Source organism: Coccinella septempunctata, chromosome X (genome assembly GCF_907165205.1).
Source record: "Coccinella septempunctata chromosome X, icCocSept1.1, whole genome shotgun sequence".
Classification (NCBI taxonomy): domain Eukaryota; kingdom Metazoa; phylum Arthropoda; class Insecta; order Coleoptera; family Coccinellidae; genus Coccinella; species Coccinella septempunctata.
This window is the reverse complement of record NC_058198.1, coordinates 17788988-17816751: the sequence shown is the minus strand read 5'-3', so window position 1 is coordinate 17816751 and position 27764 is coordinate 17788988. Positions and strand designations below refer to the sequence as shown.

The 27764-nt window shown below is 40.4% G+C and overlaps 2 protein-coding genes across 2 annotated transcripts; both read left to right on the top strand.

Annotated features, from left to right (window-relative positions):
- The first annotated feature begins 5005 nt into the window (after nucleotides 1–5005).
- LOC123321849 lies at nucleotides 5006–11009 on the top strand. Its single transcript, XM_044909626.1, has 7 exons — nucleotides 5006–5078; nucleotides 5130–5252; nucleotides 5347–5518; nucleotides 6380–6628; nucleotides 8024–8304; nucleotides 10354–10538; nucleotides 10722–11009. Exons 5-7 carry the CDS (start codon nucleotides 8249–8251, stop codon nucleotides 10868–10870), a joined length of 390 nt encoding a protein of 129 aa, XP_044765561.1. The 5' UTR covers nucleotides 5006–5078; nucleotides 5130–5252; nucleotides 5347–5518; nucleotides 6380–6628; nucleotides 8024–8248; the 3' UTR covers nucleotides 10871–11009.
- Nucleotides 11010–14581: 3572 nt separating this feature from the next.
- On the top strand, nucleotides 14582–20585 carry LOC123322254. Its single transcript, XM_044910173.1, has 7 exons — nucleotides 14582–14654; nucleotides 14706–14828; nucleotides 14923–15094; nucleotides 15956–16204; nucleotides 17600–17880; nucleotides 19930–20114; nucleotides 20298–20585. The coding sequence occupies exons 5-7, from the start codon at nucleotides 17825–17827 to the stop codon at nucleotides 20444–20446; spliced, it is 390 nt and encodes a 129-aa protein (XP_044766108.1). The 5' UTR covers nucleotides 14582–14654; nucleotides 14706–14828; nucleotides 14923–15094; nucleotides 15956–16204; nucleotides 17600–17824; the 3' UTR covers nucleotides 20447–20585.
- The last annotated feature ends 7179 nt before the right edge of the window (nucleotides 20586–27764 follow it).

The following is a 27764-nucleotide window of genomic DNA, read 5'->3' as shown; positions in this document are numbered from 1 at the left end:
CGATGTTGGAGAAAAAAAGCAGTATGTGTCGAACGGAAATCTGAGAAAACGCTTGACGAGGTCTTTCATTCTGAAAGAGATTCTGAATATGACATCAATAAGAAGAAAAGAAGATCCTAATATCAAACTTTTCAATGTGAATGACTACATTGAGATTTTTAGGAAGAAGGAGAAACCTATAAAATGAAAACTTTTGTAGGATTTGTTACTCCAGACCGCGCTCTATATTCAAAATGAAATATTACCTTCGAAAAAAATTGAAAATTGTTAGATGTAGAGAAAAGACATCAGTACTGTTTTAAGTACTATGCGTAACAGACTGAACGCTCCTTGACCTGCGATCAAGAAATAGAAAATTCATAATATTGGAGTGCAAGTCTGATATTTGAATTTACAGCATATTCTTAATGAAACATTTATTTTGAAAACAAATAAAAATTGATAGGGGATCATAAAAGTTAACAGTTAATACTGTTTCAAGTACTATGCAAAAAAAAATCCACTGAACGCTTCTTGACCTGCAATCAAGCAATAGGTTATGTATGAATTCAGAGTGCAAGTCTGATATAATGAATCATTTATGATATAGAGTGTATTCTAAATGAAACATTAGGTTTGAAAAAAAATTAAAAATTGTTAGGTGTACTCAAAAGACAACGTTAGGTCCCGTTCCAAGTATGGTATAAAAAAAATTAAAAATTCAAAATATGATCAGATATACTAATTATCAGTAAAAATCAAGTAGGAGGATATCAAATAAGTGAGCCTTCGAATAAGGGCGATAAATAAACGAAATCAACTCAGATATATGAAAACCAACAACTGTTGATTTGTTTGTCCACTTTTATATCAATGTGTATTATGTTCCTGAATTAATTTCGTTTGTTTTGAGTTATTTCATCCTCTCATTTATTGAGACATTGGTTCACTATAACCAGGATAATTTCCAATCCTGCTTTTTTTTGTCATTCAAGAACATTGTTTTAGGGATTCATCTACTATTTATAATAATAATAATAATAATAATAATAATACAGAGATCTCGTGGAACAAACCAGAAGACAGTGGAAGCTGAAAGATATAAAGACCATCCCTATTGTCATTTCATCTACAGGCCTGATACCGAAGAAATTACTAGAGAACTTGAGAAAACTTCAGTTGGACGAAAATATTTATAAAGTCATGCAGAAGGCGGTACTGCTCGGAACGGCGAGAACTGTACGCAAGTACATGGGGAATGCAGAGGAACACCGTCTGCTCCGACAGGAAGTTCGGGTGGAGCAGGAATCCAACCTACAGCAGGGAGCCGAGGAGCGACCCGAACCCGACCACCACCACGAGCCCGAAAACCTGGAAAGGGCTCCAACAGAGCTTAATCCTTTTGATATCTGAGATATCTGGGATAAGTGAATTTTCCTCTGGAGAGGAGTGTGAAAGCCGCAAGGCTAAAGTCAAATGTTTATTAATTCCAAGAAATTACACCAAATAAGATATAAAAATGGAATAAGTCAAAAAACTGTAACGTGCGTTTCTCGGAGAAAACTTAATCTCGAGCGCCAGCTATTCTTTTCAATAGGAAGAATAGCAAACCTACCAGAGTAGCTGCTAGCCAGAGACAGAGCTCGGTGTTGTCTAGGGTAGTAGCGACAACGAAGAAGTCAAAATCGAATTATGTAAAAGTTTATTCACACCTTCGGAAACTAATTATATGTACAAGGGGAGATATGTGTGATATAAAATATGAGTGATTCTATCAGTGAAAATACATTCGGGAAATCTTATCCGGTCACGAGCACTTTACGAAATTTATACCGGGTGCAGTGAAAAATTAACGGTTCAATAAAAATGCGCCAACCAGAACTGACGAATGCTAAGGACTTGCTATACGGTATCGGTATGTAGTTGTATTTCTCCGGAAATGAAACACAATAAGGGCGGATCTGTTCGAGACTTTTATTCGCTGCCCCAAGGGTTATAGCACGCCATGACTGACAGCGAAGAAAATGTCTATTTCGCGCAACAGGGTAAAGAACGATAAAATACAACAGAAAACGATACAGTACAGCAGTGTCAAAGTTAAGGAAGTAACGGCGTAGGTCTAACAAAGAAACTGAACGGTACAGACGGGGACCTACCTCCTTTGTTTCAAGCACTCGAAACTCAAAGGATTTGAAAGAAACAACTAAAAAATTAACTCTAAGCACTGATGCAAATAACACAAAATGATTATCTTCAACGGTGAAAGAAATACGGAAAATCAACTGAATTTATAACAGAAGTTAGAAACCACGTTAGAAAGCGAAAAAATCGAAAATACTCAAGCGAAAGGAAAGCACTGAAGTAAAATTCAAAAGTCATCCGAAGAACGAAAAGTCGAAAAGTGACCGTAGCGGGGGGAAAATTTGCTTTTATAGGCATATCCCCTCTCACGGTAAAAATCTGAAAATTCCAGAATGCGACAAGACTGAAAAACGTCCTCAGCTCCGGTTTATCGCATATCAACAGATGAAAAACGTCGAAATCTTCAGCGGCATGTGAGAAAAACAACGTGAAATACAGATAAGCGGTTTTTTTACATTTACTCTGCCTGTCGGAATGAACGTACGGAATATTCGAGAATTAAAATATTTTCAAAGACGGAAATTTAAAACGAAAAAATGCACTAAGATGAACTCCAATTTTCCTCAGAAAACTGGGGTTCATCACACCCCCTCCATCTCGGAAGAAATTAACTTACGATGAAATAGTGAGTTTAATTTCACGACTCTATCTACCCCTAGAAATAATGACTTTAGTTTCGCGCGCGAGTTATATTTATTAAGGCAGGAAAAGCGTTTTTAAAAAGCTATATTTCGTACAATACGTTTATACAATTGTAACGGGTTTGGTCGGGAAAAGGATTTAATCTCGAGCGCCAGCTATTCTTTTAATAGGGAGAAATAGCAAACCCACCCAGGTACCTACTAGTCGGAGACAGGGTTGGGTTTATCTAAGGTGGTAGCGATAACAAGTACTTTAAAACCGAATTTATTACAACAATCTAAGTTACAGTGAACTATACAGTTATTTCCAAGTCAAGAAATATATTCAGCTGATGACCAAGTTCAAAAATAAGGAAAACAGAAATGTAATAACTTGTCACGGTGATCAGAAAGTGAAATCAATGAATTAAAGAATATTCAAATCAACTATATTCAGTCAAACTATCAGGTATTAAAGAAAGCAAACAATTAATAGCAGTCACTTTGATTCCTTCTGAGACAATAACGGATGTACGGGGTTTACACAAAATTTACAGCAACCGGGTGTCTCAGAAAGATCCAAGTCTCTGTAATCGGTTAACTTAGCAATGGGTTTGATCCCGAGCACTTCCAGTGATTTTCAGTGTACAGGCCAATCAGAATTTGAAACTATTTAATAAACGGGACGGGGCTGATGCAGATGCAACACAATGCAACAATTTACAGGATAACGGGGTAGTTTATCGTGGTCTCTCCGTGGCAACCTTGGGTGTACACGCCAAGCATTACCAGTAGAAAAACTTCGAGACTTCTGCCGATTGGTTTCTGTCTCCAGATAGCCAGGCGAGAGAAGTCTGCGGTAAACGGGAAATCTACACGGAACACAACAGGGGTAGTACGGTATAGGTTACTGTGGTCTTTCTGTGGCAACCTTGGGTGTCACACGCCAAGCATTACCAGTAGAAAAACTTCGAGATTTCCGTCGACTGGTCTTGGTTCACCAGAGAACCAGGCGACAGAAGCCTGCGTTAAACAGGGGGGATTAACAACAAGGATTAACACAATTAAACAAATAAAAGAATGCAACTTTGAATCACGAAGTCTGCGGTATCAAGAAAAGACTTACAGTTTATTCCGGTACGGTCACACCACCACTTAGCAAAAAAAATAAAGAAAAGCAAAGGAAAACTTTAATACGAAGACAGACTTAATTAAAGCGGAAATGAATTAAGGAATCAATTCCAGAATCACTACCGAATCAAGACTAGAATACAGAATCGCAGAATGACTATCGAATGAATACGAATGAATTAATAACGAATGACTACCGAATGAATAATAATGAATTAATAACGAATGACTACCGAATGAATAATAATGAATTAATTCTCGTCTGGTGGTGCGGTCCTATTTATTAACTCTCCAACATGTGGACGGTCACGTGATCAAAATTGCACTCAAAATTCGGAATTCTCGAATATTCTCCCCAGAAGAAATATTCTCGGTGGCGGTTATCTCTTTATCGGTAAAAGAAACTGTCGTTATCTGCAATCCACGTTGTTTTATACTGAATTCGGTGTGTTTTTGTGGACGGAAAAACAACGCCGAATGCAGAAAGACACTTTTTCTTTATTTTGGATTCTTACGGCGGATTAAGGATGGAAATTTCAATTATACGGAATTTGAATTTATTAATCAGGATTCTGAAAAATATTTCCACAATGAAACGGAATAACTATATTGAAACTGAAATCTCCATCAGACGGTGTTGCATTGTTTCAACTGGAAAATACAGGGAAACGGATATATGAAACGAGGCTTGATTTTTATTAAAAACAATCAAGTATCGTTACATCCCCCTCCCCTGGGAAAAATTGAAGTTGCGTTGAAGACACAAGTTCAATTTAATAAGGGGTAACTGGCCCATCAAAAAAAAAAAAAATTAATCGGAAATTCAAGTCGGTTAAGTGCTCGTTATCTCACCCTTACAGAGTTCTCATCCTAATCTAAACAGTACAATAGGAGTGATATCCGGATCTGCTCACAGGTGTAGTTCAGTCATCGTCCGGTAGGCGCTCCTTCCATGTATAGTGGTTCCCTCCTATCCATGATCCATACTCTGCGCTCTGCGTTACGCTCCGTGATCGGTGTCGTCCCTAGTTATGGACCGAAGTGCGTGTGATCTTTGATCCGATTGTCGGTAGACGTTTGACATAACCTACTCCGTGGCACTCTATGACTGTCGTTGGTTCTGTGGTATCTGTCAGAAACAACGTGCTTTTAGTGAAATGAAATTACTCCAAAATTGGGAAATGAAATCGATGGCAACATATAACGGTAAGTACTCCATATCGATTGTTCCATTTCCTATTAACGGTTGGATCTTAGGGAACTATCATTCACGATGAAATGGGCTGATGAGGCATCTTTGACGTTGACCACTTGTTGGCACTGTTTCCTTCTTGGATGTTGGTTCGGTGCATCATTTGACTACGAAGATGGGTCAGGCAGGTGAGTTTCGAATATCCCCTTCATCAAACCAAAGTCCTTTCGATTAGTACTTCAAGTGGGAAGAACCATTCACTAACTTGTGTTCTCGTTGTAGGTGGAAATGTACCCAAGCTTGAAATCACTCGTTGTTGGAGGTGAATTGGACCCTCTCACCACACTGGAGGTGGATGTGGACATTCACTGTGTGCCAGAATATTGTTCGGAGTTGGGACGTAATCCCTGACGGAGGAATGGTGGAGGCTCTCTGATCCGACAGTCCCCGCTAGGTAGGTTAACAGCTGAACTTTCATTCAAACCCTATTGGAGTAATTGGTATCCTAGAACAGACTTAATTGCCACATAGGTAATGTTTTAACAGTAGAACATTGACAGTATACAGAGCTTTTTCCAGTTTTCTTGGGTTGAATTAATTGAACAGATCACGGATATGCACTTTCACCAGTATCGGTGTTACAATTTCATAGAAAAAGTTACACAGGAGAACAGTAGTAGAGAACTAGATACAATTCAGACTATCTATCCAGTTTTTAAGGTAGTACGGTTAGTATTTGTTAAACGTTATTCATCTTAAATATTCTGAATACAATATTTAAAGCAACGGTTTGTCTCGGAACCTTGTGAATTCACAGAATAATTAATGTAACGGATTTCAAGCTGTGCTTTGCTCTGTCTACAGGATGTACCTTTCAGAAACACAGACAGATGACAATTTATATCGTTTTGACATGTCGGTGTTGCTGAACGGATTGGCTATATCCAAATGAATTTATGTTTTCCAATTGTAATTGCAAAGCTTGAACGGTATCATGAATCCATTCAATCCACTGAACAAAATGTAGAAAGAAAGAACTGTTTCTAATTAGATGACATGGTAGATTCTGATTTGTTCGGTGAACCGAATAGGATATGAAATCTTATACGGTGACGGTTGCTGTCAGGATATTGACAAAGGGTTTGTCAAATCACCGGTGTGATGGTTAACGGAACGGTAATAAAACAAAATTTCACATGACTGGGGATCATGTTCAATTAACGGGTGAACAGTAAAAATATCTCTATCCTGAGTGAAATGGTTTTAAATCTTTAATATGGATGTTGGTAACCTTCTTACCCTGTTCATCTTTCAGATCATACACTACAGGAGAGACTACCTTAATAACGGTATACGGTCCGGCAAACTTTGCAGCCAGTTTAGCTGCGAAACTGTCGACAGCGGATGATAACGGATTTGTGCGACGGAGAACTTTGTCACCTACATGGAAGCGAACTTCTCTACGGCGTAGGTTGTAGTGATGAGCCTGCTGTTCAAAAGCCCTGTACAAGCGAGCTTGCACAAACTCATGTGCTTCCTGTAGGTGCCGGATTTGTTCTGTACGGTGAGTCATGTCTCTATTTACTTCGGTTGGGTTACTGTTTTCCTCATTTTGGGGTTTTGTCGAATAAATCGCCCTAGGGACATTTAGTTCCCTACCAAAATTCAGAAAAGCCGGAGTAAACCCGGTAGACTCTTGTTTAGCGGTGTTAATAGCAAAAACTAATTCCCCTAACTTTTCATCCCAGTTTCTCTGATCGGTTTCGCAAAATTGTGCAATCATAGTTTTTAGTGTTCGATTCGCTCTTTCTACCGGATTACACTGTGGCGAGTACGGTGGGGTAAATCTGTGAGCTATATTCAGTTCCTGAAGGCTGTTTTTAAATAACTTACTATCATACTGTACTCCATTATCGGAGATAACAACGGACGGACATCCATATTTCAGGATGATTTGTTCGTATAACGCAGAATAAACGGTTTTGGCTGTAGCTTTTCGCAACGGGCGGCACTCGATCCACTTCGTGAAGCGATCTTGCATGACCACAATGTAAGAATTACCTTTTTTACTTCGGGGTAACGGTCCGACGATATCTGTAGATACTTCCCTGAATGGTGCATCTGCCATCCTGTGTGGTTGCATCTTCCCAGCAGTTTTCTGTTGCGAAACTTTGTAACGTTGGCACGAAGTGCAGTTTCTAACATATTTCGCAATGTCTCGGAACATACCAGGCCAGTAGTAATTCCGGGCAATCCTGGAACTTGTCTTGGCGATCCCCATATGTCCGGCTAGTTCCGAATCATGATTCTCCTTCAGTACTTCGGAACGCTGTTCGGTGGGTACGCATAATTTCCAGGGTTGTCCAGTTCCAATTTCCGTGAAGTCTGATGCATCCCAAAAATGTCGGAACAGTTTCCCATCGATTATGGCATAATCTGGGAAATTTCCTGGGTCCTTCTGAACTTCCTGTAGTTTCCTGTTGTACCATCGGCAGTGAATTTCCACTTCGGCCAGGTATACGGAATCTACGGACGGTAAGGGATTCCGGGACAGACTGTCAGCAAGTTTATTCAGGGATCCCTTACGGTACTGTACTTCAAAATCAAACTGTTGAAGAAAAACGGACCATCGAGCAATTCTTCCCGACGGTGATTTTATAGAATTTAACCATTTTAAACTCATATGATCGGAAATGACCGTGAAATGGAATCCCTCTAGGTACGGACGTAGTTTCTCTATGGAAAATACGATGGCGAGGCATTCTTTCTCGGATACTGAATAGTTTTTCTCGGCTGGGTTTAATGTGCGACTAACATAGGCAATTACCCTTTCTTCTCCATCTATCACTTGTGTTAGAGCTCCACCTAGGCCTGTATCACTGGCGTCTGTTTGTACTACAAACGGTTTGGTGAAATCCGGACAAGCCAATATCGGTGACTCAGTCAACTTGTGTTTCAGGATATCGAAAGCCTTCTGCTGGTCTTCTCCCCATTTCCACCGCTGTTTCTTCTTGAGCAGCAGGGTTAGCGGAGAAACTACATTGGAGAAATTCTCGATGAATCGACGGTACCAGCTCGCAACACCCAGGAATCGGCGTAACTCTCGGACGGTCTTGGGAGCAGGAAATGACACTATGGATGCCACTTTATCCGGATCCGTACAGATGCCTTCGGAAGTGACGACATGTCCCAGGTACTTCAGAGACTTCCGGACAAACTCACATTTGTCGGGATTGAGACGTAAGTTGGCTTCCCTTAGTCGTCTGAATACTTCCCTTAAGTTCTCCATGTGTTCTTCAAAGGTTTCCCCTAGAACGACTATATCGTCTAGATAGGCAAACGCTTTGGGCTCCATTTCGGGACCTATTACGGTATCCAGGAATCTCTGGAACGTGGCTGGGCTTGCGTGTAAGCCGAATGGCATGACGGTGAACTGAAATAGTCCTCTCCCCGGGACCGTGAATGCTGTAATAGGCCGGCTATCCTTTTCTAACGGTATTTGCCAGTATCCCTGTTTCAAGTCAATCGTCGAAATGTATTTGGCTCTGCGTAATTTGTCCAAGATTCCCGAAATATACGGCAACGGATACGCATCTTTAACGGACACTTCGTTGACTGCTCGAAAATCGATACAAAACCGGTATTTACCGTCCTTCTTTTTGACTAACACAACAGGTGAACTCCACGGCGACTTAGAAGGCTCAATAACTCCCTCAGCCAGCATTCGGTCTACTTCCTGGTTGAAGATTTCCTGCATCTTCGGATTCTGTGGCCGGTATCGCTGTTTAATCGGTTCTGTCCCAGGTTTGAGTTTGATTTTGTGTTCTATCAGTTTCGTGGTGCCGGACAGCTTCTCGAACTCCTTCATTTCTCTGGCGAGAAAAGCGTCCAACTTCTTTTTCTGTGCCTTGGTCAGTTCCAGCAAGTGTTCGCCAGTGGCGTGTACCTCCACAGTTTTTCCCACTTTAGGTGTTGGTTTGGAGATTAGTCGGCCTTCCAGATAGCACTCGGCGGTGCTAAGGTTAAGGGAAAAATTGTACACTCCCAGTACGTCCATTCCTAGTATGAGGTCTACCGGTAAATCAGATACCAACAAAAACTTTATGTCGGTCAAAGAATAGTCAGCGATGTGTATGGCGGTAGTATAAAGTTTCGGCGTCGCAGTATACTGACCATTGGCAACTACCACAAAACCATCCTCAACGGGTTCTCCCGTAATTCCTTTGCGTTCGCATTGTTCTGCCACTTTCTGACTGATGAAACTCCTCGTGGCTCCGGTGTCAATCAGTGCATTGTAGCGCTTCCCGGCTACCTTTACTTCCACCAGCGGACGGTTGTCGTTACACACGGTCGATGCCATAGGAGTCAGCGTCCCCGGAGATATGGTCGACCCCTTCTCCATACCTCCCTTTAGTTTTCCGGGCGGCATGGACAATCGCTTGAGCGAATGTTTTTCCTCTGGCAACGAGAACAGAACAACCTCGGTCGTCCTCGACATTCTCGCCGCATGTGGCCGTATTCACCACATCGGAAGCACTGTGTTTGGAAAGATACTTTCCTCGTCGGTGGATCAGTCCGGTTTCCCTGTGTTTCCTGTCGGTCTCCTTGTTGGTTTGATCGTCGTGTTGGTATAGGTGATGGAGCTCGGTTGGGTGAACCTGTATTTTGCTTGTCGACTCGTGCCGTTGGTCGATCCGGTCTTGGCTGGGTGTTTCTAGGCGGTGACGGCGGTGTTTGTGGTCTGTTGTGACCTACTGGTACTGGTGGTTCTGAGTTTCCTGATATGTTTTCGGTGTCCAAGGAGAAACTGGCCTGTTGTCGGTTTTGTTGGACCGGACGATACGTCAGGTGGGGCTCGTCAAGAAGACCTGGTTTCGACGGTGGCCTGGTGTACTGGCTCATTTGCCACTGTACTAACTCGAAAACCTTTCCTTTTCGCAGGAGCTCATCGTAGGTGTTTGTCTCCTGGAATGCTAAGGCCTGTTGTAGGGTTGGTAACAGCCTCTGCCTGATGATTCGGATTTGTTCCGTTTCGGTTGGTCTACTGTATGTTAGCTTCTGGAACAAATTCTGCATTCGAGTGACGTACATCAGCAGCTTTTCATCAGGACCCTGCGTTCTCCTTTTTATTTCCTCCAACAGGTTCTCCTCATAGTTCACCGGTAAAAATGCTTCCTTAAGTTGCTCCTTGAAATCCTGCCAATTCCTGAATGTACCCCTCCTGGGGATGAACCAATCCCTGGCATCCTTCCGCAGTAGTTCATAAACTGACTCGAACACTTGTTCTAGGGGCACCTTACGAGATTCGGCCAATCTCTCCACCTCCTCGATGAAGCCGCTCACACTACCTGTGCCACCAAATGAAATATTCCATTTGTGGACAGGAATGGTTGGCACCGGTGACGGTCGAGGTTCCGGCTCTAATGGTACTCTCTCTCTGGTCATGGTCCTGCCAGAGCTCACACAAGATGCAGGTAAGTGTGGAAAAGATACTCTACGGGTAGAATTAATCCATCTTCTTGGTGTCGGACCTTCAGGTGATGCTGTCCCACAGTCCTGTGACTGGGTGACAGGTAATGCCGGTATCTGCCGCAGTAATGCTGTACATGTCCGCCTTGTCTCGTTCATGACATGTTCTAATGTTTTATTCCTTACAGGTGTACCAGGATGTGAGGCACCAGCAGCTATCGGAAGATTGACCCCATCTCCAAGATCAATCAGGGATGTTTCAGCTCTTTCCGGTTGGATCGGGGACATCCCAGGTGAACTGGGAACCTCCACATCCAAGAGGGACCGTTCCTGCTGACTGGATGGCTGTCCACGGGTGTTGCTACTACTCAGTTGCTCCAGCGTCTCCAAGGCCTTAGTTGTAGTCGCCTTCAGTTGTTCGATCAGTTGTAACTGTGCTTCATTGGAAGTGACAATAAAGTTCAGTCTTCCCTGAATGTGTGTTAATCTTGTGAATATTCGCGAAAATTCGTTAGTCGCATTAGCGTGATTGAAATTCTGAAGTGCTTCCACTAGATCGGTGAGTTTATTTTGGCAAATGTCGATATCCAGTGTGGGGTTCATTGATGTGCAAGGCTGTAGCGGTATGTCTGACTGTAACACTTGTCGTAGTAGACTCCGCTTTGTCATCACAGTGCTTGGTATGGACTGTCCTCTCAGTTCTAGTTCATAAGTCAATTCATCACTGAGCAGCCTGTTCACATCCATGTTCAATGACATATAGTTCAACTATCTTGCCACCCGACTCACGATCCAGTACCACACTCAATAAGTTCGATGCCCGGTATGAAATAATGTAAAGTTAAAGTTCAAAGCTAACACACGGAATAATTCAACACTGGTTATAATGTTTCAGTATCACTAAGTCCGATTAAATATCACTGTCACTAAAGCCCGGATGAACAACTAACTCAATAAAATTCACTGAAGCTCGGATGAATAATCAATTCAAAAAAAAAATTTACTAAAGTCCGGATGGATAATTAATTCAACAAAATTCACCAAGGCCTGGATGAACAATTAACTCAATATAATTCACTGAAGTCCGGATGAATAATCAATTCAAAAATTTACTGAAGTCCGGATGGATGATTAAAAATTCACCGAAACCCGGATTAATAATCAATGTCCAATCGAGGAAGCACCTATTATTCTATCACTCACTATTTATCGGTCACTTGACAGCTCACTGTTAACCTAACACTTGTTTGAAGAAATAGGTTACCTGTCAACAAAATATTTCAGACCAAGTCCACTATCGGTTTTAACAGCCAAGAAAATTATTTCGGTTCAGGTTCACTTACAGTTTTACCTTTCTGAAGCTATTTTCAGTTCAAGCTCACCTAATTCAAAGGGAATAATTCACCAACAGTGTATCAACGGTTTCAAATAAAATAAAGTAATCAGAGAAACAACAAGTCCAATGCGGTTATAATCACAATAAACTATCAGAGTTATAATGAACACTTGTCAACCAGCAAATAAATCAAAGGGGGGAAAGGGAAAAGAAAACACAGTCAGTTTTATTATTCAAGTGAAAATCATAAGCGTGTGAAAATCATAAATCAATTCAATATTGTGCGGTTATCAGAAATAGCTGGTTAACTGTTCGGTTCTGTTTAAGGTTACCAGTGATGTTCTATTATAACTCAAGATAGGTTAACTCAACGCAATCAGCAAATCGGTCACTCAACTGATCTAAATAAATTATATTTCAGAAATATAAGCCGGATAAAATATTTCTTGCAAGTCAACAGCTGAACAAATTGGTTTGTATGGTTCACCGTTCAAAACTATTCTCCTCGGTTAGATAAAAAAAAAGAAGTTATTCCAAAACTGAACCCGGTTTTAAGAGTCCCAACGCTCGGGCGTCAATTTTGTAACGGGTTTGGTCGGGAAAAGGATTTAATCTCGAGCGCCAGCTATTCTTTTAATAGGGAGAAATAGCAAACCCACCCAGGTACCTACTAGTCGGAGACAGGGTTGGGTTTATCTAAGGTGGTAGCGATAACAAGTACTTTAAAACCGAATTTATTACAACAATCTAAGTTACAGTGAACTATACAGTTATTTCCAAGTCAAGAAATATATTCAGCTGATGACCAAGTTCAAAAATAAGGAAAACAGAAATGTAATAACTTGTCACGGTGATCAGAAAGTGAAATCAATGAATTAAAGAATATTCAAATCAACTATATTCAGTCAAACTATCAGGTATTAAAGAAAGCAAACAATTAATAGCAGTCACTTTGATTCCTTCTGAGACAATAACGGATGTACGGGGTTTACACAAAATTTACAGCAACCGGGTGTCTCAGAAAGATCCAAGTCTCTGTAATCGGTTAACTTAGCAATGGGTTTGATCCCGAGCACTTCCAGTGATTTTCAGTGTACAGGCCAATCAGAATTTGAAACTATTTAATAAACGGGACGGGGCTGATGCAGATGCAACACAATGCAACAATTTACAGGATAACGGGGTAGTTTATCGTGGTCTCTCCGTGGCAACCTTGGGTGTACACGCCAAGCATTACCAGTAGAAAAACTTCGAGACTTCTGCCGATTGGTTTCTGTCTCCAGATAGCCAGGCGAGAGAAGTCTGCGGTAAACGGGAAATCTACACGGAACACAACAGGGGTAGTACGGTATAGGTTACTGTGGTCTTTCTGTGGCAACCTTGGGTGTCACACGCCAAGCATTACCAGTAGAAAAACTTCGAGATTTCCGTCGACTGGTCTTGGTTCACCAGAGAACCAGGCGACAGAAGCCTGCGTTAAACAGGGGGGATTAACAACAAGGATTAACACAATTAAACAAATAAAAGAATGCAACTTTGAATCACGAAGTCTGCGGTATCAAGAAAAGACTTACAGTTTATTCCGGTACGGTCACACCACCACTTAGCAAAAAAAATAAAGAAAAGCAAAGGAAAACTTTAATACGAAGACAGACTTAATTAAAGCGGAAATGAATTAAGGAATCAATTCCAGAATCACTACCGAATCAAGACTAGAATACAGAATCGCAGAATGACTATCGAATGAATACGAATGAATTAATAACGAATGACTACCGAATGAATAATAATGAATTAATAACGAATGACTACCGAATGAATAATAATGAATTAATTCTCGTCTGGTGGTGCGGTCCTATTTATTAACTCTCCAACATGTGGACGGTCACGTGATCAAAATTGCACTCAAAATTCGGAATTCTCGAATATTCTCCCCAGAAGAAATATTCTCGGTGGCGGTTATCTCTTTATCGGTAAAAGAAACTGTCGTTATCTGCAATCCACGTTGTTTTATACTGAATTCGGTGTGTTTTTGTGGACGGAAAAACAACGCCGAATGCAGAAAGACACTTTTTCTTTATTTTGGATTCTTACGGCGGATTAAGGATGGAAATTTCAATTATACGGAATTTGAATTTATTAATCAGGATTCTGAAAAATATTTCCACAATGAAACGGAATAACTATATTGAAACTGAAATCTCCATCAGACGGTGTTGCATTGTTTCAACTGGAAAATACAGGGAAACGGATATATAAAACGAGGCTTGATTTTTATTAAAAACAATCAAGTATCGTTACATCCCCCTCCCCTGGGAAAAATTGAAGTTGCGTTGAAGACACAAGTTCAATTTAATAAGGGGTAACTGGCCCATCAAAAAAAAAAAAAATTAATCGGAAATTCAAGTCGGTTAAGTGCTCGTTATCTCACCCTTACAGAGTTCTCATCCTAATCTAAACAGTACAATAGAAGTGATATCCGGATCTGCTCACAGGTGTAGTTCAGTCATCGTCCGGTAGGCGCTCCTTCCATGTATAGTGGTTCCCTCCTATCCATGATCCATACTCTGCGCTCTGCGTTACGCTCCGTGATCGGTGTCGTCCCTAGTTATGGACCGAAGTGCGTGTGATCTTTGATCCGATTGTCGGTAGACGTTTGACATAACCTACTCCGTGGCACTCTATGACTGTCGTTGGTTCTGTGGTATCTGTCAGAAACAACGTGCTTTTAGTGAAATGAAATTACTCCAAAATTGGGAAATGAAATCGATGGCAACATATAACGGTAAGTACTCCATATCGATTGTTCCATTTCCTATTAACGGTTGGATCTTAGGGAACTATCATTCACGATGAAATGGGCTGATGAGGCATCTTTGACGTTGACCACTTGTTGGCACTGTTTCCTTCTTGGATGTTGGTTCGGTGCATCATTTGACTACGAAGATGGGTCAGGCAGGTGAGTTTCGAATATCCCCTTCATCAAACCAAAGTCCTTTCGATTAGTACTTCAAGTGGGAAGAACCATTCACTAACTTGTGTTCTCGTTGTAGGTGGAAATGTACCCAAGCTTGAAATCACTCGTTGTTGGAGGTGAATTGGACCCTCTCACCACACTGGAGGTGGATGTGGACATTCACTGTGTGCCAGAATATTGTTCGGAGTTGGGACGTAATCCCTGACGGAGGAATGGTGGAGGCTCTCTGATCCGACAGTCCCCGCTAGGTAGGTTAACAGCTGAACTTTCATTCAAACCCTATTGGAGTAATTGGTATCCTAGAACAGACTTAATTGCCACATAGGTAATGTTTTAACAGTAGAACATTGACAGTATACAGAGCTTTTTCCAGTTTTCTTGGGTTGAATTAATTGAACAGATCACGGATATGCACTTTCACCAGTATCGGTGTTACAATTTCATAGAAAAAGTTACACAGGAGAACAGTAGTAGAGAACTAGATACAATTCAGACTATCTATCCAGTTTTTAAGGTAGTACGGTTAGTATTTGTTAAACGTTATTCATCTTAAATATTCTGAATACAATATTTAAAGCAACGGTTTGTCTCGGAACCTTGTGAATTCACAGAATAATTAATGTAACGGATTTCAAGCTGTGCTTTGCTCTGTCTACAGGATGTACCTTTCAGAAACACAGACAGATGACAATTTATATCGTTTTGACATGTCGGTGTTGCTGAACGGATTGGCTATATCCAAATGAATTTATGTTTTCCAATTGTAATTGCAAAGCTTGAACGGTATCATGAATCCATTCAATCCACTGAACAAAATGTAGAAAGAAAGAACTGTTTCTAATTAGATGACATGGTAGATTCTGATTTGTTCGGTGAACCGAATAGGATATGAAATCTTATACGGTGACGGTTGCTGTCAGGATATTGACAAAGGGTTTGTCAAATCACCGGTGTGATGGTTAACGGAACGGTAATAAAACAAAATTTCACATGACTGGGGATCATGTTCAATTAACGGGTGAACAGTAAAAATATCTCTATCCTGAGTGAAATGGTTTTAAATCTTTAATATGGATGTTGGTAACCTTCTTACCCTGTTCATCTTTCAGATCATACACTACAGGAGAGACTACCTTAATAACGGTATACGGTCCGGCGAACTTTGCAGCCAGTTTAGCTGCGAAACTGTCGACAGCGGATGATAACGGATTTGTGCGACGGAGAACTTTGTCACCTACATGGAAGCGAACTTCTCTACGGCGTAGGTTGTAGTGATGAGCCTGCTGTTCAAAAGCCCTGTACAAGCGAGCTTGCACAAACTCATGTGCTTCCTGTAGGTGCCGGATTTGTTCTGTACGGTGAGTCATGTCTCTATTTACTTCGGTTGGGTTACTGTTTTCCTCATTTTGGGGTTTTGTCGAATAAATCGCCCTAGGGACATTTAGTTCCCTACCAAAATTCAGAAAAGCCGGAGTAAACCCGGTAGACTCTTGTTTAGCGGTGTTAATAGCAAAAACTAATTCCCCTAACTTTTCATCCCAGTTTCTCTGATCGGTTTCGCAAAATTGTGCAATCATAGTTTTTAGTGTTCGATTCGCTCTTTCTACCGGATTACACTGTGGCGAGTACGGTGGGGTAAATCTGTGAGCTATATTCAGTTCCTGAAGGCTGTTTTTAAATAACTTACTATCATACTGTACTCCATTATCGGAGATAACAACGGACGGACATCCATATTTCAGGATGATTTGTTCGTATAACGCAGAATAAACGGTTTTGGCTGTAGCTTTTCGCAACGGGCGGCACTCGATCCACTTCGTGAAGCGATCTTGCATGACCACAATGTAAGAATTACCTTTTTTACTTCGGGGTAACGGTCCGACGATATCTGTAGATACTTCCCTGAATGGTGCATCTGCCATCCTGTGTGGTTGCATCTTCCCAGCAGTTTTCTGTTGCGAAACTTTGTAACGTTGGCACGAAGTGCAGTTTCTAACATATTTCGCAATGTCTCGGAACATACCAGGCCAGTAGTAATTCCGGGCAATCCTGGAACTTGTCTTGGCGATCCCCATATGTCCGGCTAGTTCCGAATCATGATTCTCCTTCAGTACTTCGGAACGCTGTTCGGTGGGTACGCATAATTTCCAGGGTTGTCCAGTTCCAATTTCCGTGAAGTCTGATGCATCCCAAAAATGTCGGAACAGTTTCCCATCGATTATGGCATAATCTGGGAAATTTCCTGGGTCCTTCTGAACTTCCTGTAGTTTCCTGTTGTACCATCGGCAGTGAATTTCCACTTCGGCCAGGTATACGGAATCTACGGACGGTAAGGGATTCCGGGACAGACTGTCAGCAAGTTTATTCAGGGATCCCTTACGGTACTGTACTTCAAAATCAAACTGTTGAAGAAAAACGGACCATCGAGCAATTCTTCCCGACGGTGATTTTATAGAATTTAACCATTTTAAACTCATATGATCGGAAATGACCGTGAAATGGAATCCCTCTAGGTACGGACGTAGTTTCTCTATGGAAAATACGATGGCGAGGCATTCTTTCTCGGATACTGAATAGTTTTTCTCGGCTGGGTTTAATGTGCGACTAACATAGGCAATTACCCTTTCTTCTCCATCTATCACTTGTGTTAGAGCTCCACCTAGGCCTGTATCACTGGCGTCTGTTTGTACTACAAACGGTTTGGTGAAATCCGGACAAGCCAATATCGGTGACTCAGTCAACTTGTGTTTCAGGATATCGAAAGCCTTCTGCTGGTCTTCTCCCCATTTCCACCGCTGTTTCTTCTTGAGCAGCAGGGTTAGCGGAGAAACTACATTGGAGAAATTCTCGATGAATCGACGGTACCAGCTCGCAACACCCAGGAATCGGCGTAACTCTCGGACGGTCTTGGGAGCAGGAAATGACACTATGGATGCCACTTTATCCGGATCCGTACAGATGCCTTCGGAAGTGACGACATGTCCCAGGTACTTCAGAGACTTCCGGACAAACTCACATTTGTCGGGATTGAGACGTAAGTTGGCTTCCCTTAGTCGTCTGAATACTTCCCTTAAGTTCTCCATGTGTTCTTCAAAGGTTTCCCCTAGAACGACTATATCGTCTAGATAGGCAAACGCTTTGGGCTCCATTTCGGGACCTATTACGGTATCCAGGAATCTCTGGAACGTGGCTGGGCTTGCGTGTAAGCCGAATGGCATGACGGTGAACTGAAATAGTCCTCTCCCCGGGACCGTGAATGCTGTAATAGGCCGGCTATCCTTTTCTAACGGTATTTGCCAGTATCCCTGTTTCAAGTCAATCGTCGAAATGTATTTGGCTCTGCGTAATTTGTCCAAGATTCCCGAAATATACGGCAACGGATACGCATCTTTAACGGACACTTCGTTGACTGCTCGAAAATCGATACAAAACCGGTATTTACCGTCCTTCTTTTTGACTAACACAACAGGTGAACTCCACGGCGACTTAGAAGGCTCAATAACTCCCTCAGCCAGCATTCGGTCTACTTCCTGGTTGAAGATTTCCTGCATCTTCGGATTCTGTGGCCGGTATCGCTGTTTAATCGGTTCTGTCCCAGGTTTGAGTTTGATTTTGTGTTCTATCAGTTTCGTGGTGCCGGACAGCTTCTCGAACTCCTTCATTTCTCTGGCGAGAAAAGCGTCCAACTTCTTTTTCTGTGCCTTGGTCAGTTCCAGCAAGTGTTCGCCAGTGGCGTGTACCTCCACAGTTTTTCCCACTTTAGGTGTTGGTTTGGAGATTAGTCGGCCTTCCAGATAGCACTCGGCGGTGCTAAGGTTAAGGGAAAAATTGTACACTCCCAGTACGTCCATTCCTAGTATGAGGTCTACCGGTAAATCAGATACCAACAAAAACTTTATGTCGGTCAAAGAATAGTCAGCGATGTGTATGGCGGTAGTATAAAGTTTCGGCGTCGCAGTATACTGACCATTGGCAACTACCACAAAACCATCCTCAACGGGTTCTCCCGTAATTCCTTTGCGTTCGCATTGTTCTGCCACTTTCTGACTGATGAAACTCCTCGTGGCTCCGGTGTCAATCAGTGCATTGTAGCGCTTCCCGGCTACCTTTACTTCCACCAGCGGACGGTTGTCGTTACACACGGTCGATGCCATAGGAGTCAGCGTCCCCGGAGATATGGTCGACCCCTTCTCCATACCTCCCTTTAGTTTTCCGGGCGGCATGGACAATCGCTTGAGCGAATGTTTTTCCTCTGGCAACGAGAACAGAACAACCTCGGTCGTCCTCGACATTCTCGCCGCATGTGGCCGTATTCACCACATCGGAAGCACTGTGTTTGGAAAGATACTTTCCTCGTCGGTGGATCAGTCCGGTTTCCCTGTGTTTCCTGTCGGTCTCCTTGTTGGTTTGATCGTCGTGTTGGTATAGGTGATGGAGCTCGGTTGGGTGAACCTGTATTTTGCTTGTCGACTCGTGCCGTTGGTCGATCCGGTCTTGGCTGGGTGTTTCTAGGCGGTGACGGCGGTGTTTGTGGTCTGTTGTGACCTACTGGTACTGGTGGTTCTGAGTTTCCTGATATGTTTTCGGTGTCCAAGGAGAAACTGGCCTGTTGTCGGTTTTGTTGGACCGGACGATACGTCAGGTGGGGCTCGTCAAGAAGACCTGGTTTCGACGGTGGCCTGGTGTACTGGCTCATTTGCCACTGTACTAACTCGAAAACCTTTCCTTTTCGCAGGAGCTCATCGTAGGTGTTTGTCTCCTGGAATGCTAAGGCCTGTTGTAGGGTCGGTAACAGCCTCTGCCTGATGATTCGGATTTGTTCCGATTCCGTTGGTCTACTGTATGTTAGCTTCTGGAACAAATTCTGCATTCGAGTGACGTACATCAGCAGCTTTTCATCAGGACCCTGCGTTCTCCTTTTTATTTCCTCCAACAGGTTCTCCTCATAGTTCACCGGTAAAAATGCTTCCTTAAGTTGCTCCTTGAAATCCTGCCAATTCCTGAATGTACCCCTCCTGGGGATGAACCAATCCCTGGCATCCTTCCGCAGTAGTTCATAAACTGACTCGAACACTTGTTCTAGGGGCACCTTACGAGATTCGGCCAATCTCTCCACCTCCTCGATGAAGCCGCTCACACTACCTGTGCCACCAAATGAAATATTCCATTTGTGGACAGGAATGGTTGGCACCGGTGACGGTCGAGGTTCCGGCTCTAATGGTACTCTCTCTCTGGTCATGGTCCTGCCAGAGCTCACACAAGATGCAGGTAAGTGTGGAAAAGATACTCTACGGGTAGAATTAATCCATCTTCTTGGTGTCGGACCTTCAGGTGATGCTGTCCCACAGTCCTGTGACTGGGTGACAGGTAATGCCGGTATCTGCCGCAGTAATGCTGTACATGTCCGCCTTGTCTCGTTCATGACATGTTCTAATGTTTTATTCCTTACAGGTGTACCAGGATGTGAGGCACCAGCAGCTATCGGAAGATTGACCCCATCTCCAAGATCAATCAGGGATGTTTCAGCTCTTTCCGGTTGGATCGGGGACATCCCAGGTGAACTGGGAACCTCCACATCCAAGAGGGACCGTTCCTGCTGACTGGATGGCTGTCCACGGGTGTTGCTACTACTCAGTTGCTCCAGCGTCTCCAAGGCCTTAGTTGTAGTCGCCTTCAGTTGTTCGATCAGTTGTAACTGTGCTTCATTGGAAGTGACAATAAAGTTCAGTCTTCCCTGAATGTGTGTTAATCTTGTGAATATTCGCGAAAATTCGTTAGTCGCATTAGCGTGATTGAAATTCTGAAGTGCTTCCACTAGATCGGTGAGTTTATTTTGGCAAATGTCGATATCCAGTGTGGGGTTCATTGATGTGCAAGGCTGTAGCGGTATGTCTGACTGTAACACTTGTCGTAGTAGACTCCGCTTTGTCATCACAGTGCTTGGTATGGACTGTCCTCTCAGTTCTAGTTCATAAGTCAATTCATCACTGAGCAGCCTGTTCACATCCATGTTCAATGACATATAGTTCAACTATCTTGCCACCCGACTCACGATCCAGTACCACACTCAATAAGTTCGATGCCCGGTATGAAATAATGTAAAGTTAAAGTTCAAAGCTAACACACGGAATAATTCAACACTGGTTATAATGTTTCAGTATCACTAAGTCCGATTAAATATCACTGTCACTAAAGCCCGGATGAACAACTAACTCAATAAAATTCACTGAAGCTCGGATGAATAATCAATTCAAAAAAAAAATTTACTAAAGTCCGGATGGATAATTAATTCAACAAAATTCACCAAGGCCTGGATGAACAATTAACTCAATATAATTCACTGAAGTCCGGATGAATAATCAATTCAAAAATTTACTGAAGTCCGGATGGATGATTAAAAATTCACCGAAACCCGGATTAATAATCAATGTCCAATCGAGGAAGCACCTATTATTCTATCACTCACTATTTATCGGTCACTTGACAGCTCACTGTTAACCTAACACTTGTTTGAAGAAATAGGTTACCTGTCAACAAAATATTTCAGACCAAGTCCACTATCGGTTTTAACAGCCAAGAAAATTATTTCGGTTCAGGTTCACTTACAGTTTTACCTTTCTGAAGCTATTTTCAGTTCAAGCTCACCTAATTCAAAGGGAATAATTCACCAACAGTGTATCAACGGTTTCAAATAAAATAAAGTAATCAGAGAAACAACAAGTCCAATGCGGTTATAATCACAATAAACTATCAGAGTTATAATGAACACTTGTCAACCAGCAAATAAATCAAAGGGGGGAAAGGGAAAAGAAAACACAGTCAGTTTTATTATTCAAGTGAAAATCATAAGCGTGTGAAAATCATAAATCAATTCAATATTGTGCGGTTATCAGAAATAGCTGGTTAACTGTTCGGTTCTGTTTAAGGTTACCAGTGATGTTCTATTATAACTCAAGATAGGTTAACTCAACGCAATCAGCAAATCGGTCACTCAACTGATCTAAATAAATTATATTTCAGAAATATAAGCCGGATAAAATATTTCTTGCAAGTCAACAGCTGAATAAATTGGTTTGTATGGTTCACCGTTCAAAACTATTCTCCTCGGTTAGACAAAAAAAAAGAAGTTATTCCAAAACTGAACCCGGTTTTAAGAGTCCCAACGCTCGGGCGTCAATTTTGTAACGGGTTTGGTCGGGAAAAGGATTTAATCTCGAGCGCCAGCTATTCTTTTAATAGGGAGAAATAGCAAACCCACCCAGGTACCTACTAGTCGGAGACAGAGTTGGGTTTATCTAAGGTGGTAGCGATAACAAGTACTTTAAAACCGAATTTATTACAACAATCTAAATTACAGTGAACCATACAGTTATTTCCAAGTCAAGAAATATATTCAGCTGATGACCAAGTTCAAAAATAAGGAAAACAGAAATGTAATAACTTGTCACGGTGATCAGAAAGTGAAATCAATGAATCAAAGAATATTCTAATCAACTATATTCAGTCAAACTATCAGGTATTAAAGAAAGCAAACAATTAATAGCAGTCACTTTGATTCCTTCTGAGACAATAACGGATGTACGGGGTTTACACAAAATTTACAGCAACCGGGTGTCTCAGAAAGATCCAAGCCTCTGTAATCGGTTAACTTAGCAATGGGTTTGATCCCGAGCACTTCCAGTGATTTTCAGTGTACAGGCCAATCAGAATTTGAAACTATTTAATAAACGGGACGGGGTTGATGCAGATGAAACACAATGCAACAATTTACAGGATAACGGGGTAGTTTATCGTGGTCTCTCCGTGGCAACCTTGGGTGTACACGCCAAGCATTACCAGTAGAAAAACTTCGAGACTTCTGCCGATTGGTTTCTGTCTCCAGATAGCCAGGCGAGAGAAGTCTGCGGTAAACGGGAAATCTACACGGAACACAACAGGGGTAGTACGGTATAGGTTACTGTGGTCTTTCTGTGGCAACCTTGGGTGTCACACGCCAAGCATTACCAGTAGAAAAACTTCGAGATTTCCGTCGACTGGTCTTGGTTCACCAGAGAACCAGGCGACAGAAGCCTGCGTTAAACAGGGGGGATTAACAACAAGGATTAACACAATTAAACAAATAAAAGAATGCAACTTTGAATCACGAAGTCTGCGGTATCAAGAAAAGACTTACAGTTTATTCCGGTACGGTCACACCACCACTTAGCAAAAAAAATAAAGAAAAGCAAAGGAAAACTTTAATACGAAGACAGACTTAATTAAAGCGGAAATGAATTAAGGAATCAATTCCAGAATCACTACCGAATCAAGACTAGAATACAGAATCGCAGAATGACTATCGAATGAATACGAATGAATTAATAACGAATGACTACCGAATGAATAATAATGAATTAATAACGAATGACTACCGAATGAATAATAATGAATTAATTCTCGTCTGGTGGTGCGGTCCTATTTATTAACTCTCCAACATGTGGACGGTCACGTGATCAAAATTGCACTCAAAATTCGGAATTCTCGAATATTCTCCCCAGAAGAAATATTCTCGGTGGCGGTTATCTCTTTATCGGTAAAAGAAACTGTCGTTATCTGCAATCCACGTTGTTTTATACTGAATTCGGTGTGTTTTTGTGGACGGAAAAACAACGCCGAATGCAGAAAGACACTTTTTCTTTATTTTGGATTCTTACGGCGGATTAAGGATGGAAATTTCAATTATACGGAATTTGAATTTATTAATCAGGATTCTGAAAAATATTTCCACAATGAAACGGAATAACTATATTGAAACTGAAATCTCCATCAGACGGTGTTGCATTGTTTCAACTGGAAAATACAGGGAAACGGATATATAAAACGAGGCTTGATTTTTATTAAAAACAATCAAGTATCGTTACACAATGAAAGTTATGTCAGAACTGATTCAATGATAATAAAATTATAATTTATAACCTCGGTACACTTTCTTAGTTCTTGGAAAATGAGACGATGCTGAGATTGCACTTCCTGCGATCTTCCAACGAAGTTCATCGTTCTCGGATATATAACTCCTCCATCCTCAGAAAGGTGCCTACGTAGTGAAGAATGGAACTGCTCTAGCTTGGGATTCTTCTCTCTCTGGTTGATTTCGTGGAACTGCTCGTGGTTGGAATTCTTCTGTTTCTGTTTGATTTCTTGGAACCCTGGATCTTAGCCACAACTTAATTTTCCTCGATCCAAAATAGGAGATAATTATGAAAAATAGCAAATAAATGATAATTATCAGGACTTCATGCAATCATTTGGTACTTTTTTGCTTTTCCATTAAGGGTTGAATTTCCTCTTGTTTCTTCTTCAATTTGTGTATTTGGTCCAATGAAAAATCTTCAAGTTTTATTTTGAATGCAGTTAGGGTTGTTGCATTCAACTCGGCAGCAATTTGAGGAAGGTACATTGGTTCTCCCTCCAAGATTTCCTTGTCGTTGTAGAATTTTTCTTGAGAGTTTTCGAAATGACATCCTTTTGGTACATTTAGCAGGAAGTTTCCCTTCAATGTGCTGACGTCGGTTCTTCTGCATACTGTGCGAATTTTCATCCCAGTTGGAGCTAACATGATGAATCTTCCATTACCAATCTTCTGGACAACGTTCTTGCTGGTTTCCACAGGGTGATTTTGGCAGGAACCAGTGGATTTTTGGAGTTGCAGTAGCTGGAACAGGCAATCTTCTACTTCTGACCCATTATTGAGTTTGTCGTCTTCGCAGTAATATAGTGGGTGTAAATCAATACAAGGCGAAGAGGCGTATTGATACCATTTTTCATTGCTTGTCAGATAGGTATTTTTGGGAATAATAATAGTGTTGTTTATAGTTGGGATTGAAAATAGATGGTAATGAGAAAAAGATTCGGGGTGTACAATAGGAAAATGAAGAACGAAAACAATTCTGAATTCAACAAAATATGCATCTACTTTCATCAATTCATAAAATCTGTGATATTCTCTCTCGTCGACGAATATCAGATTATTTGAGCCATATAAATTTTTTGTTTTATTCATAATTGAATATAATTCGGAAAATTTAATAATGCTATGATGCAATATTCCGAGTCTGGAAAAACTAATGGCGTTTTCAATTTCATCGATTAATTCTATAATAATATTGATAGATATTCCGATTTGGTCCATGAGATTTTTAATCTGAATATACATATAAAAGTTATCACTTAATTGATTAAATTTTCCTGAAATTCCTTCAAGTTGGGAAGCAATTGTTTTTTGATTATTTCTGAGGACAGAAATAGTTTTATTGAAATTTTCGATTACTTCACCGGTTAATGAAATACCTGCATTTAAATTGAACATAATATCCTTCTGATTATTTTGAAGTTCTTTTGATGCCGATTCATAATGCAATGCGTCATTTGCATCTAAATTACCAGTAATACTTTTTATTATGGTTCCCAATCCATCAATAATTCCTCTTTTTGATCTTCCCATTGGTATCAAACTTTTCAATTTTTGTTTTGCTGAGCTTAATTGATATTCATAAAACTTTTTATGATTTTCCAATTCTGTACGAAACACTGAGCTTGAAGTATTTAAAATAGTACTAGATACTGTCTTATAATGAAATTCTAAATATCTTAACTGTGTGGCGATGGGTTGAAGGTCATAGTAATGTATGAAACTGTGAAATTTGCTTCTAACTTTCGCTTTCCCTAGGAGAATTGGAAGGACTCCCGGATTGTCCTTCAGGTTTATTATTTGAATGTCCTGTGCTGTCACCAGAATCACTAGGATTAGCCTGAAAAAGTTTCTTAGATTCAGTTTTAGGTTTTTTGAGGTTTTGTTTATGCAAAATTTTCTTATCACTTTCTATCTTAATTTTCTGATTACGTAGTACTTTCTCTTTCGAAAACTTTGGAGGAAGCTTATTTCTCATGTTGGATTTAATTTTTCTGTACGCGATAGTACCAGGTTTATACGTTAAAGGATCATGTCTATTTTGATTTTGCCTTTCTATGATGTTCTGCTTCCTCTCCCCCATCAGTTCATTCAGTCTTTTGTAAATTTCTCTAGTTTTTTGTTTATGGTTTTCTACATAGTTATTAATAATGGCTTTGTTTACATCTATATTGAGGGGATCCTTACTATTCAAATGGCCGTTAATTATGTCAATAGGTTTCTGCTTCGTCAAGGAATGAATAGAATTATTATATCCAAATATTGCGTAGGGCATTAAGTCTTCAATATTTGATGAATCATTGTTTTTACTTTTTAAAATTCTCAAATGTTCTAATATAGTAGAATGAAATCTTTCGATGATACCATTGGATTGTGAATTATTTACTGTGATATAATGAGGAGAAATTTGGTGTAGTTCAAGAAATTCAGATACAATACTATTTTTAAACTCTGTTCCATTATCCATCACTACTGTTGACGGTGAACCGTGATGCGTCATGAAAATTACCAGAGATCTTACTATTTCTATAGCTGTAAGAGAAATTAATGGATATGCTTGGGCGTATTTCGAAAAGGCATCGACAATTGTAAGAAATTTCTTGTTTTGTGCTTGAAAAGTGTCAATGTGCACAATTTCGAAGGGTTTACATGGCGTGGGTGTAAGCATTAATTTTTGATTTGGAGGGTCTCTATCATACTTATTAATTTGACATAATTCGCAATTATTAATATATTCCGTTACATCATTTTGGATACCAGGCCAATATTATGTTCTCTTTACTCTAGAAACAGTTTCAGAAATTCCTCTGTGATTTGTTTTTCCCTCATGCATATTTTTAACAATTCTAACCTGCTCGTCTTTTTCTTCCACGTCTTCTAAGATTTCATTGCACTTCAATAATTTGAAAGCGGATTGTTTAAATGTTTTTCTGAGAATTTCGCATATTTCTTCATAATAATTATCTTTTGTGAAATACAAAGCGTAAAGAATATTAGGTCTTAAGTATGTTTTGAAAAAGTCAATAATTTCCCTTTTTAAATCGTTAGTAGATATTTGAACAAAAATTCTTTGTTTGCTCGAAAAAATTTTTTTTATTCTAACCTCCGCCGGGGAATGAAAAACAAATTCAATCACTATTTGATTGTCAAAAATATTTAAAATTTTCTCAGAGATGGGGACTTCTTGAATTGGATTTTCGTGATTGGAATGTATAGTATTACCATCCGATTCATACTGATTTTCAATATTCTTGGAATTGATTAAATCGTCTTGAGATAAGTAATAAATGTTAATATTTATGGTGGAATTTGCAAAAATATAGTTGATCATGCTGAATATTTTTCTCCATTCTAGTCCATCCAAACCACACGAAATTTTTGGTAATGCTAAGGATTTAACATTGTCTTTTTGACACAATTCTTTGAGATTGGAAAGTGATTCGAATACTGCTTCATATCGTGGTTTATGGTAATAAAATTCCTTAGTTATTAAGTAATAAATTTTTCTTTTGTTGTGCGAAATTTTAGCCACTTCTCCAGTTCTTTTATTCTGAGATTTGAGTTCTTGAACTTTACCGAATTTTTCTTTGAAATCAAGTGCAATACCTTTATTCATATAAAAATCTTCAGATACACAATGAGCAAGGGAGTCGGATTCCGGAGCATCAAATAAATTGCCAATTTTTTCGGTCACAGTTGAACAATAATATATTTCATTTGCATTAAAAAGTTTCTCAAATTTCTCGAATGATATCTCCTCAACGTCTGCTTCTTTCAAATTAACAATCATCGACTCGTTATCGTTATTCGTATTTTTCTCGAAAAATTCTTTATTAAATTTCTCCATATAATCAAAAAAATCTTTGTTGTGAATCTCGACTCTCGATAGAGCATCTGCATTTGTGTTAGAACTACCTTTTTTGTAAACAATTTCGAAATAAAATTCCTCGAGTTTTAATCTCCATCTTAAA

Bases quoted from the DNA above. Each gene is read 5' to 3' on its own strand.
- LOC123322254 (XM_044910173.1), top strand. From the start codon at position 17,825: ATGTCCCAGGTACTTCAGAGACTTCCGGACAAACTCACATTTGTCGGG. The intron at 17,881-19,929 runs GTAAGTTGGCTT...CACTTGTTCTAG, and splicing joins ACATTTGTCGGGATTGAGAC to GGGCACCTTACGAGATTCGG. The intron at 20,115-20,297 runs GTAAGTGTGGAA...TATTCCTTACAG, and splicing joins AGAGCTCACACAAGATGCAG to GTGTACCAGGATGTGAGGCA.
- LOC123321849 (XM_044909626.1), top strand. From the start codon at position 8,249: ATGTCCCAGGTACTTCAGAGACTTCCGGACAAACTCACATTTGTCGGG. The intron at 8,305-10,353 runs GTAAGTTGGCTT...CACTTGTTCTAG, and splicing joins ACATTTGTCGGGATTGAGAC to GGGCACCTTACGAGATTCGG. The intron at 10,539-10,721 runs GTAAGTGTGGAA...TATTCCTTACAG, and splicing joins AGAGCTCACACAAGATGCAG to GTGTACCAGGATGTGAGGCA.